General features: G+C 37.2%; 1 protein-coding gene across 7 annotated transcripts in view; it reads right to left on the bottom strand.

Moving 5' to 3' along the window:
- The window catches only part of DLG1 (discs large MAGUK scaffold protein 1), a 256,224-nt gene that overhangs the window by 53,876 nt on the left and 189,635 nt on the right, over nucleotides 1–12,713 (bottom strand). For all 7 annotated transcript variants that reach the window (XM_046658376.1, XM_046658375.1, XM_046658374.1 and 4 more), the window contains one exon: nucleotides 4,641–4,743. In XM_046658376.1, the coding sequence (XP_046514332.1) occupies nucleotides 4,641–4,743 (103 nt within the window). The remainder of the gene's footprint in view (nucleotides 1–4,640; nucleotides 4,744–12,713) is intronic.

The raw sequence follows: 12,713 nt of genomic DNA on the forward strand, positions 1-12,713 counted from the left end.
TGGCAGTTAAGCCCTAATCCTACTCTGTGGCATCTCTCCTCATGCCAGGCAATACAATTTATGTCATTTTGAATTCTCAAGGTAATGTCTGTCTTCTGTGCTCTATTGGTACTTACCTTGTGTTTATTAGGCAATGGTACCATAGCTCGGTAAAAGAATATACAGTATACATCAACACTGCCACACTAAGCACCTGTCAAAATATCCCCAGTGAAAAGTATCTAGATTTTGAAGGCAATAAATCTGGGACTCAATCCTAGTTATTACCAGCTTTATCTGAGTCTACTTCATCATCTGTATGTAAGGATAGACCCACGTATTTTATAAGGTTCTAGAGTAAGGCTTAAATAAATAATAAACAAATAGGCATCTAAATAAACATCACAATTACCAACTGTGTTAAGTGTTACAAAGGAAAACTATCACAGTGCTATGAGAAAGGGAATCATGAGAAGGAGCCAGCTATATAAAGAAGAGGGGGAAAGAATATTCTAAGAAAGAACAGAAGGAGTAGAGAATTAAGAAAGTATCTGGTGCAATCAAGGGTGTGAAAGAAGGCCTGTATGGTTAGAACTTAAGGAGCTAAGGAAAGAGTAGAGGGCATGCAGTAAAGCCACATGTGTCCTGCTGTGCTCAGTCACACAGGGCCTTGCTCCTATTAAAGGGTTTGGATTTTATTCAGAGTATATGTTTTAAATGGGAAACAATACAATCCAATCTTTGTATTTAAAAAGATTAATTTAGCTGATGAACAGAGAATTCTGTTGTTAGAGCCACTGAGTTGATTCTGACTCCTGGTGACCCTGTGTACAGCAGAGCGGAACCCTGCCTGGTCTTTTTGTGCGATCCTCTCACCTTCTGGTGCTATATCAGATAATGCTTGGCTGCTATTCACAGGGTTTTCATAGCCAGTTTTTTCAGAAGCGGGAGATCAGGGCTTTCTTCCTAGTCTTAGTCTGGAAGCTCTGCTAAAACTTGTCCACCATGGGTGACCCTGCTGGCATTTGAAATACTGGTGGCATAGTTTTCAGCATCACAGCAACACACAGATGCCACAGTATGGCAACTGATACACAAGTGGTGTGGTCCCCTGACTGGAAACGAACCTAGGCTGTAGTGGTAAGAGTGCCAAATCTTAACCACTAGACCACCAGGGCTGGCTGAACAGGGAATGGATTAAAGAAAACAGAGAAAGAAGTAAGGAGATTTGTTAGAGGCTATTAAGATAGTTCAGGTAAGAGATAATGGTGGCTTTGGTTAGGGTAGTGGCTGTGACATAGAGGTTCAGAAAGGGGAGTCGGGTCAGAGAGGACTCCTAGGCTTCTGGCTTAGGCATCAATGGAGATGTCATTTACTGAGACAGTAAAAGAATTGTTTCAGACATGCTCAATTTCAAAAATTACGAAGAAATCAAATAGGACACATAAGCCTGGTGTTCAGGAGATGTTCAGAAAGAAAATACATATACAGGAGTAATCGACATAAGGGTCTAATCTTGAAACATAGAAGATACCTACTAAATAGTAGCTATTAGAATAATGAAAAGTAGAATGCAAATTCTTGATACAAAAATGGCTCTATCAAGACTAGAATAAAGTTTTGAATACAACTAAAGAAAAAGCATCGCTCAGAAAGGTTCAAGTAGAAGAAAAGTATTGAAATCACAAAAAAAGAACAAAAGAAAGAAAAACAGTACAAACACAGAAAAAGATAATCTGAAAGGGAGATTCCCGGGCCCCTTCACTAACTATCCTAGGAAAAGGGTAGCCCACCCTGGCCAGTGGCAAGGACATCCAGTGCATACAGGGATACATTAGGCTTAGTTAGGAGCCACCAAATATAAAAATGGTACAATTAACTGTCCTTGTTCTGATCTGTGCTCACCAAGCATTAGAGCAGTTCTTCCTTCTATCAATCAGTATTTACCCCTTTATTGATAACTATTTTTCCCTGGGTCCCAGAAGATTCTTTCCCGATAAACATTAACTAGAATGTCTGAATTTTGACCAATCTGAGTGAATTTTCTATCATGCTGTATCCTTTCACTATAAGGATCACTTCTTTTTAATTCAGGGAAGTTTTCTTGAATGTATTATAATTTCAAATATTTATTCTCTTAATTTTTCTTTTCTCGGAAGTCTAATTTTGTGTATGTTGCATATACATAATTGTCTGTCTTGCATGGGTAATATTTTCTCTCTAATCTTTTAAAATTCTCTTTATCTGTTTCATTTGGTTTACTTTTCCTACTATATCCTCTACATCCCCTATTGATTTTTCTGCACTCTCTCTTCGCCTCTGCCTTCCAATTGAAGAAACTTGTCTGCCTTCTTCTTTCTTGGGTTCTGCGAGCTCAAAATTAATCTCTTCTGGTTGTTAAACCATCTCTTCCTACAGTTCTTACATTTCTGCTTTGTGGCCTTCTTTCAAAGAAGTGAATGCATAAACTGTTAAACATTAAGATCAAATTTTCATCTGATTTGTGCCAATGTTCTTTTGTGTGTGTACGTGTGTGTGTGACTAGCCTTTATCTGTTGTCAAACTTTGCCGTTTATTTCCACCTCTTCTTATTAATATCTTTGTATGATGCCAGACCAGTGACTTTTAGATTACTCATTACTAAATGAGTTGGATTTTGCTGGACTAGCTATTTGGCTAGACCAGAAAGTTTAGGGGCGCAGGGAGATGGAAGCACAGGTTATCTTTATAGTCTTTAAAACCAAAAGACTCACATTATCTGATGCTATCAAGACAGACTGCTTCACCCAAATGAGTCCTCTACTTCTCTAAACCAAACCATATCAAGGATGTCTTCTGTTCTAGCCTGCTCACTCCAATTCCCAAGAGGCTTGCCTTAAAGAAGGGATTCTTTTTTTTTGCTGAGGAAGATTCACCCTGAGCTAACATCTGTTGCCACTCTCTCTCTCTCCTTTTTGCTTGAGGAAGATTGGCCCTGAGCTAACATCTGTGCCAGTCTTCCTCTATTTTGTATGTGGGATGCTGCCTCAGCATGGCCTGATGAGTGGTGTAGGTCTGCGCCCAGGATCTGAACCCGTGAACCTGGGCTGCTGAAGTGGAGTGCACCGAACCTAACCACTATGTCATGGGGCCAGCCCCAGGGATAATGTTTTTATACCTCAAAAACAAGCCCCTCACCTTTAGAAAGTGTACTTTTCTGTCATATTGCAAGTTCTGCCACCACTGAGCATTCCCAACACTCCATGTTTTACTCTTCCCCTCTTTCCATGTGGCTTCCGTCAGATCTCAAGCTGCTAAGCAGCCTTTGCCTATATGTTGTTGTTCAGGCATTAACATCTGTCTTCTTAGTTTTGCTTAATGTGAGGTGGAGTTGTGTGGGTTGAAGTGTGTATGTATGTTTTATTTTACTTGTTGCATTTGTATGTTTTCTGGGGAGGTCAGGGAGCAGATACTGACTTACCTTTAATTATAACTAAATAGTTTATATTCCTAATAAACATATAAATGAAAGGCTTTCTAGAATACTAAGCAACCAGTGATTAACTTGGCTTCCGTATAGTATACCTACAGGGCAAGCATGGTTTGGCCAGAAGATAAAACCATGTGTGGTTCCCTGGCAGTTTTGTTTCTCACAGAAATTAATAAATTGGCATTCTGACTTCATATATTAGTCCCTATTTGTTTGGTTAACGTGAATTTACTCGGAATTTACCCCTTATGTAAATGAATTTACCCTTGTTCAGTTACTAAACCTAAAATGCTGAGGTTTACAAGACTGTACATATTATGAAATAGCAAGCAATGCCCAACAAACTTCTTTGATCAGCTAAAAAACGTACTGGGTTTTGTTACAAAAATAAATTTCACTCCAAGAAAATATTAATAAATGTAACCGTTGCCAAATTACAGAAAGTTTCACTTGGCTCCTGTAGTCCCATCACTTTTTCCTTCCTCATCTTGTGGTTTATGAACATTAACCAGTATGCTATGTATTCTTTTGGGTTGCTTTTTAAATTCCACTGAGGTTTTACTGGAGAAGTGGCTATGTTGCTACACACTAGAGTCTTCTACATGGTTAATATGGCATGACTTCAAATTTTCCATTACCACCTTCTTCCCCTAGGAACTCAGTAAGGTCATATCCATGATACCTCACTATCTAGAAACACATTATGTCTCAATCTTGTATTCGTCTCTTTATTTTAAACAGCAAGAAAGGCTATCAGAAATATATCTTAAACTTTGATATTAATAAATACAATCTAATTCAGAAGTTAGAAAAAACTGAGATGACCTAATTTTCTTTGGCAATATTACTATCTTTGCTGATGATTTTTATTATTCTTTTGGATCACTGAGTTAGTAATAGGTATGTTAAAATGTATGTGTTTGGTTAGAGAACAGATTTAATAAAATACACACTTGAAAATTAATCCAAGTAATGGTGAAATACTCAACAGAGTTGGCAGATCTAAGTTTCTACATCCTATTAAAAACCCTTTGGCCTGGATAGTGAATTAGATTCAGACTAAACAAACACCAGATTAATAAATAAGACCAAAACATAAAAAAGGTTAAGATTGGAAAGTTAAACATTATTAAGAATAATAATTCTAAAAACTGAAATAAACAATAAACATAGATAGCAAGAATTTTATTACCTTCAGGTCGATACTGTGCAACAATTGTCACAGCTTGGCCAGCATTTTTCAAAGTGGCCGCTGCTTGCTCATGGCTGGCAGTTCGGAGGTCAACACTGTTTACCTGTAAATCAAACCAAATCTTAAACTTGAAAGAAAATTATCACACTGATTAGAAATCACAACAGACTGCTCTTTGAGTAGGCATAGATAAAATTACTTTATCACTAAAATATTTTCTTGTTCTGATTTCTAAAAATATATCGTACAGTAAAATAAAATATTACCATCAATCAAAGCACTTTTATTCACTAAAAATACTTTGCTTAATGTCAAATGAGTAAAGCCAAAACATCTTCCTGCAGGTTTTCCGGAGGGCTGTCTATCAACCTCTTGAGAAACATACCTTACTTTGACAACCTGAAAAGTCAACAAGTGTCATCATTTTGTACATTGTCATTTCATGAGTACCTCAAGCAAGAGGAAGGAAATTCATTTTGTTTGTAGTATTTTCTACTCTTGCCACATTTTCACTCCTATTACTCATTTCAGTTTCAATTCTCTTCCTTCCTTTCCCAAACTAAAGCTTCCATTCTTTTGGAGTAACAGGAAAGCAATTATTTAAAAGTATTAAAATAGCTCAGATTTCAAGAACAGACATTTCAACAGAGTAAATGATATTAAATGAGCAACGAGATACTTTTTGAATAAAGGGCCCTTCCTTGGGTGAAATAATTACTGAGGGGATCAATCCCACTTCAGAAGAAGAAGCAACTTAATTCTTTTTCTGAAAGGCTGCCAATACCTAGTATATACTGCAAGGCACGCTATCTTAAGAGACTGTACCTTTTTCACCATAAGAAAAACTTAATAGGACATTCACGGGAGCATTACACTTGAATGTAATAAGTTTTAAATATTTGGGTTTTTTCCCCCCTAGAAACAGCAATGGGTGGACTACAGCAATGTTCGGACCTTCACTGAATATTTTTGGAAAGGAAGGAGAACTGTCACGCCATTTTTATATGAAAGCTTGTTTTGTCGACATCTAATCTAAAACCTGTTAAAGATCACACACCAATTTTGGAAAATTTGACTATGAGCCCAGAAATTCTTGAGATCATAAAATTTACGTAAAAAACCATTTTAACCATGTAAAGACCTGATGTTTTATATCATCTATAAAGGATATCATTATGCAACTAAGCAGAAACACACATACTTCTTGAAGGAAAACCAAGACCCAAGAACCTTAATCTAAACAAATATAACAAAATGTCGTTTTATTAGAGAATATCTCTAGCTGAAGGCTATAAAAAACTCAACACAATGTATAAACAGCTCTACTTTGAACATAAAGAAAATCCTCCTAATTCCAAGGGAACAAATAAGGGAAGAAACATAAAAGGAAGATAAACTTTCACGGATTATTATAGAGAAGATTCTAATTTTTAATGAATTATTCCTGAGCATCAAATCCTTCTGCTGCAGACAAGATCTGAAGACAACCTAAATAGATTCAAAAGAGAACAGTCTGTTAAGAAGACTACAAATTAAAAACTTTCCTAAATATCAGTGAACACTTTAATGGAAGATAGATTATCAAGGATGTTTTAGTAGAAATCCTTGTACTGAAAGACATATTTATGCAAATAGCCTTAGGGTCATATTTTTCTTTTAGACTAACACTTAAAAAAATGGAGGCGTAAGTTACATAAAGTTCACTTTTAAAGTGTACAATTCACTGGTTTTTAGTGCATTCACAAGGATGTGCAACTATCACCATGATCTAATTCCAAAGCATTTTCATAACCCCTAAAAGAAACCCACTATCCATTAGCAGTCATTCTCCCCTTCCCTCTCTGCTTGGTCCCTGGCAACCATTAACCTACTTTCTGACTCAATGGATTTATCTATCACGTACATTTTAAATAAATGGGATACTATAATATGTGGCCATTTGTATTTGGCTTCTTTAACTTAGCCTTTAACATATAAATGAAAGGCTTTCTATAATACTAAGCAACCAGTGATTAACTTGGTTTCCATATAGTATACCTATAGGGCAAGCACATGTTGGCCAGAAGATAAAACCATGTGTGGTCTCCTGGGAGTTCATCCTTGTTGTAGCACATATCAGTACTTCATTACTTATTATGGCTGAATAATACTTCATTGTATGGCTATTCCACATTTTGTTTATCCACTTTGTTAATTAAATATATCCATAAATTTTTACTTCTTTTTGATACTATTGTAAATGGACTTTTTTTTTTTTTTTTGCTGAAGAAGATTTGCCCTGAGCTAACATCTTTGCCAATCTTCCTCTATTTAGCATGTGAGCTGCCACCACAGCATGGCCACTGACAAGTGGTGTAGGTCTGCAGCTGGGAATTGAACCTAGATGGCCAAAGCAAGTGTGCTGAACTTAACCACTAGGCCACCAGGGCTGGCCCTGGAATTGTTTTCTTAAATTCACTTTCAGGTTATTCAATGCCAGTATGCAGAAATACAACTGTTTCTTGTACAGTGATTCTCTGTCCTGCAAATTTGCTGAACTTGCTTATTAGCTGTAATAGTTTTATTGTTGGATTCCTAAGATTTTTTATATATAAGGTTATGGCATCTGCCATGTCATGTAGAGATAGTCTTCCTTCTTCCTTTTTAATCTGGAAGCTTTTTATTTCTTTTTCTTGCCTAAGTGTCCTGTCTAGAAACTCAAGGACAATGTTGAATAGAAGTGGCAAGAGTAGACACCTGGGTCTTGTTCCTAATCTTAGAGTGAAAGTTTTCAATGTTTCAGTGCCTAGTGTGATTTAAGCTATTAGTTTTTCATAGATACCCTTCATCAGGTTGAGGAAGTTTTCTTCCTAATTTCTTCAGTGTTTTTATGATGCAATGGGGCTGGTTTTCAACTAGTGCTTTTTCTGTGTCTGTTGAGATGATCATGTGGTTTATGTCCTTTACTCTACTCAGTGTCTTACTTTGAGGGGTTTTTCTATGTTGAACCAACCAGGCGTTCCTTGATAAATTCTACTTGGTTATGGTGTATAATCCATTTTCATGCTGCTGGATACGGTATAATATTTTGTTGGGGATTTTTATATCCATATTCATAAGGGTATTAACTTGTAGTTTTTTCTGATGATGTCCTTGTCTGGTTTGATATAACAATAATACTGGCCTTGCAGAATGAGTTGGGAAGTCTTCTTCATGCTTATCCCTTTTTGGGGAAGAGTTTGTGTAAATGACTAGTGTTAATTCTTCTTTAAACATTTGGCAGACTGCACCAGTGAGGCTATCTAGTCCTGGGCTTTTTCCTTTGTGGGATGTTTTGATTATCAATTCAATCCCTTTAACTGTTACAGCTCCTTTCAGATTTTTCCATTTCTTCGTGAGACAGTTTCAATAGTTATGTCTTTCTAGGGATTTACCAAAAATTATATAATATATACAACTATATGATATATTACAAATAATTTACAAAACACATGTATCATAAAATGTCCTTTGTCTTTAGTAATAAGTTTTGTTTTAAAGTCTACTTTGTCTGATACTAGTATAGCCACTCTAGATGTTTCTTGGTTACTGCTTGCACATAGTGTATCTTTTCCAACCTTTTAGTTTCAATGTTTGTTGAAAGTAAACCACTGCATCTTTGAATCTTAAGTGTGTTTGGTGTAGACAACATATAGTTGGATCTTGTTTTCTAATCCATTCTGTCAGTATCAGTCTTTTAACTGGAGCACTTAATCCCTTTACACCCTTTTTTTTTAAAGATTTTATTTTTATCCCCAAAGCCCCGCCAGTACATAGTTGTGTATTTTTTTTAGTTGTGGGTCCTTCTAGTTGTGGCATGTGGGATGCCACCCCAGCACGGCCTGACAAGCGGTGCCATGTCTGCGCCCAGGATTTGAACTGGCGAAACCCTGGGCTGCCGAAGCAGAGGGCACGAAATGAACCACTTGGCCACAGGGCCAGCCCCCAAACCATTTACATTTAATGTAATTATGGAAAAAGCAATATGTATGTCATCTATATTGTTTTCTTTACGTCTTATGTCTTTTTTGTTCCTCTATTATTCCATTACTACTTTCTTTTATTAAATAGATATTTTCTAGTAAATCATTTTAATTCCCTTGTCATTTCTTTTGCTATATATATTTTATTTTCTTGGTGGGTTCTCTGGATTATAATTAACATTTTATAATGATCTACTTTGGATTAATACCAAATTAATTCAGTAGTATATAAAAACTCTGCTCCTATATAACTCTGTGTCCTCTACCCACCTTGTGATATTATTGTGATATAAATTACATCTTTATACAATGTGTGCATATCAACACAGATTTAAAATTATTGCTTTGTTGTCTTTTAAATCATGTAAGAGAAAAACAAATATTTACAAACCAAAAACACACTTATACTGTTTATGTTTATCTACGTAGTTCCCTTTAACAGTGCTCTCCATTTCTTCATGTGGATTTGGGTTACTTACTAGTGTGTCTTTTGATTTTAGTCTGAAGGATTTCCTTCAGTACTTCTTGCAGGGCAGGTTTACTAGAGACAAACTTCCTCAGCTTTGGTTTACCTGGGCATGTCTTAATTTGTCCTTCATTTCTGAAGGATAGCCTGGCTGGATATAGAATTGTTAGTCAATAGCTTTTTCCCCCAAAACTTTTCTTTTTCCCCCCAAAGATTGGCCCTGAGCAGACATCTGTTGCCAATCCCTCCCCCTCCTCCTCAAAGCCCCCCAGTACATAGTTTTATATTCTAGTTGTGGGTTCTTCTAGTTGTGGGATGCGGGATGCCACCTCAGCATGGCTTGATGAGTGGTGCTAGGTCTGTGCCCAGGATCTGAACACGCAAACCCTGGGCTGGTGAAGTGGAGTGCGCGAACTTAACCACTCGACCATGGGGCCAGCTGCGCCCCACCCGCCCAAGTTTTAATATGTCATCCCACCATGGTTTTTGAGGACAAATTAGGTGTTAATCTTATTGAAGATTCCCTGTATATAATGAATCATTTCCATCTTTCTGCTTTCAAGATTCTCTGTCTGTCTTTTGACAGTTTGATTATGATGAGTCTATGGTGTGGATTTCTTCAAGTTTATTCTACTTGGAGTTCACCAAGCTTTTCAGATGTGTACAATGCTTTTTATCAAATTTGGGAAGTTCTCAGTCATTACTTATTTAAATATTCTTTCTGTCCCTTTCTCTCCTGTCATTCTGAGACTTCATTATGCATATATTGGTATACTTGATGGTATCCCATAGATCTTTGAGGCTCAGTTAATTTTTCTTCTTGCTGATTCTGTCTTCTGCCAGCTCAAATCTGCTGTTAAGCTTGTCTAGGATTTTCTTCATTTCAGTTATTGTACTTTTCAACTCCATAATTTCTATTTGGTTCTTTTTTATAATAGAATCTCTTTATTGATCTTCTTTCTACTTGGTGAGAGATTGTTCCTATACTTTCATTCTGTAGACATGGTTTCTTTAGTTCTTTGAACATATTTGAAATATCTGATTTCAAGTCTTTGTCTAGTTAAGTCCAATGTTGTGATTCCTTCAGGACAGTTTCTTTTTATTGCTTTTCTTCCTGTGTACAGGCCACATTTTCATGTTCTTCTGCATGTCTCATAATTTGTTGAAAACTGGACATCTGAAATAATATAATGTAGCAACTCTGGAAATCAGATCTGCCCTCCTACCCATGACTTATTGTTGCTTTTTGTTATAGTTGCTGTTTGGTGACTTTTCTGAATTCTACAAAGTTTGTATTCTTTCTTGTGTGTACCACTGATGTCTCTGCCTGTTAGTTTAATGGTCAGTTAATGAATGGACAGTAATTTCCTTAAATGCATGGACTCTTTGCCTGAAGAGCTCTGCATGCACATTGGCTAACACCTTCAACACTCGCCTAGGCAATTGATAACTCTGCCTCAGTCTTCACTTACTGCTTGCACAGAGCCTCATGGTCAGCCAGAGGGGAGAGTTTAGGGTCCTTTCAGGTCTTTCCTGAGCATGCACAGAGTCCAAGACATGCAGGTGTCCTCCTAGATTCCAAGCAATATGTCAGGACTTTTCAAAGGCCCTATGGAGATCTCATTTCTCAGTTTTCTGTGTAAACTTTTGAATTGCGTACTGTTTGCCCCATTATCCAATGTCTCAGGCAGCCATAACGTGCCTGTAATTGTTTTGACAATTACCCCAGGGGAGAAGGCTTTTGCACTGGTAAAACTCTAAATCAGGTCAAATACAGAGAACCTTGCAAATACGGTGTTTCAAGAACTATTAGGTCAAATTATGACAGTTCTCTGGGGAAGAGGCTCTGAAAATTCCACCTCTGTTCTACTCTCTCTAGTGGCTGTCAGCTTACTGGTTTTCACTGTAAATGTGGACTATTTTTTAAGGTTAATGTGGTACTGGAGAGCAGGGAATAGGACTTAGGCAAGTTAAAACTCCACAAAGCTCACATTTATGAGATTCAGTCATTTTTCTTGAATAAACTGTTGCAATTCTTTGATTACTTTCCAGAGTCTTAAAAAAGTTTATTCTGAGGGCCAGCCCAGTGGCATAGCAGTTAAGTTTGCACACACTGCTTTGGTGGCCTGGGGTTCATCAGTTTGGATCTCGGGTACAGACCTACACACTGCTTATTAAGCCATGCTGTGGCAGGTATCCTACCTATAAAGTAGAGGAAGACGGGCACAGATGTTAGCTCAGGGCCAAGTTTCCTCAGAAAAAAGTGGAGGGTTGGTGGTGGATGTTAGCTCAGGGCTAATCTTCCTCAAAAAAAAAGGGGGGGAAGGGGCCTGCCTGCTGGTGTAGTGGTTAAGTTCATGAACTCTGCTTTGCCCGCCCAGGGTTCACAGGTTTGCATCCCTTGCGTGGACCTATGCACTGCTCATCAAGCCATGCTGTGGCAGCGTCCCACATATGAAATAGAAGATGACTGGCACAGATATTAGCTCAGTGACAATCTTCCTCAAGCAAAGAGAGGAAGATTGGCAATAGATGTTAGCTCAGAGCTGATCTTCCTCACATACACACAAAAAAGCTTATTCTGACAATTTTGGCCACTTCTCACTGATTTGACGGAGGAGAGAATTTTTGTTGAAGCCTTTTGGGTCACTTTTGATTCTAAGATCTTAAATTTTTGGTGAATATCCACTATATTCTCTACTACACTTGACATCATTGGAAATAACAGTAATACTTCATTTATACCATATTGAAAAATACAGTGTTCTACATAGGTAATAGACCTTGATTTCAAAAGCTTCTTTCTTCAGCAAAATTAAATATGTAAAAGGGAATATTTTATAAAACTTATTTCCTTGCTTTCTCAAATAACTTATTTATATTTTTCTCAGTAATGTGGGTTCATCATTACAAACATCAATAACAGGGATGGTTTTAGAATAGTGGTTCACAAAGTTTGGTCATAGGAGCAGCAACATCAGTATCTCTTGGATATTTGTTAGAAATACAAAGTTTCAGACCCTACCCAAGTCATACTCAATCAGAAACTGGGGATGGGGTCTAGGAAGCTGCCTTTTAACACGGCTGCGAGGTGATGAAGTGAAAGACTGAAAACAGCTAAGTTTTGTCTAATGAAGTACTTAAGTTTGTTTCAGGGTTTTAAGTTAGTTTTGTTTAGTTTTGAATATCTTTTCTCATGTTTTTCTCTTGCACCTAAGGTTTTCCCTACTGCTCTCAGGATATTTCCCTAGAAAAGCATAGTAAGTATTAAAATTTTAAGGTTATTGACACATACCGTCAAACATAAGCCTGTATTTAACTTACACTCACATTAGGGTGAGCAACTGGTCTGGACTGACTGGGAATTTCAGTTTCAAAATTGAGACTAAAGGGGTTTCCAGACACAGGGCTGTCAGTGCTAAAACAGGGAAAGTTCTGGGTGAACCAGGTTGTGCTGGTCAGTCTAATATACTCTAGCAGTGTGTCAGTGACCCACTATGAAGTGGTCCCACATGGACAATTTAAAAAACACCTATTTTTGCTTTATGTTTTTCACATCTAGTCTAAGCCAACTGAAAACTTATTTTAACACAAGGTGTGAAGTGA

This window comes from Equus quagga, chromosome 4, assembly GCF_021613505.1.
Source record: "Equus quagga isolate Etosha38 chromosome 4, UCLA_HA_Equagga_1.0, whole genome shotgun sequence".
Classification (NCBI taxonomy): domain Eukaryota; kingdom Metazoa; phylum Chordata; class Mammalia; order Perissodactyla; family Equidae; genus Equus; species Equus quagga.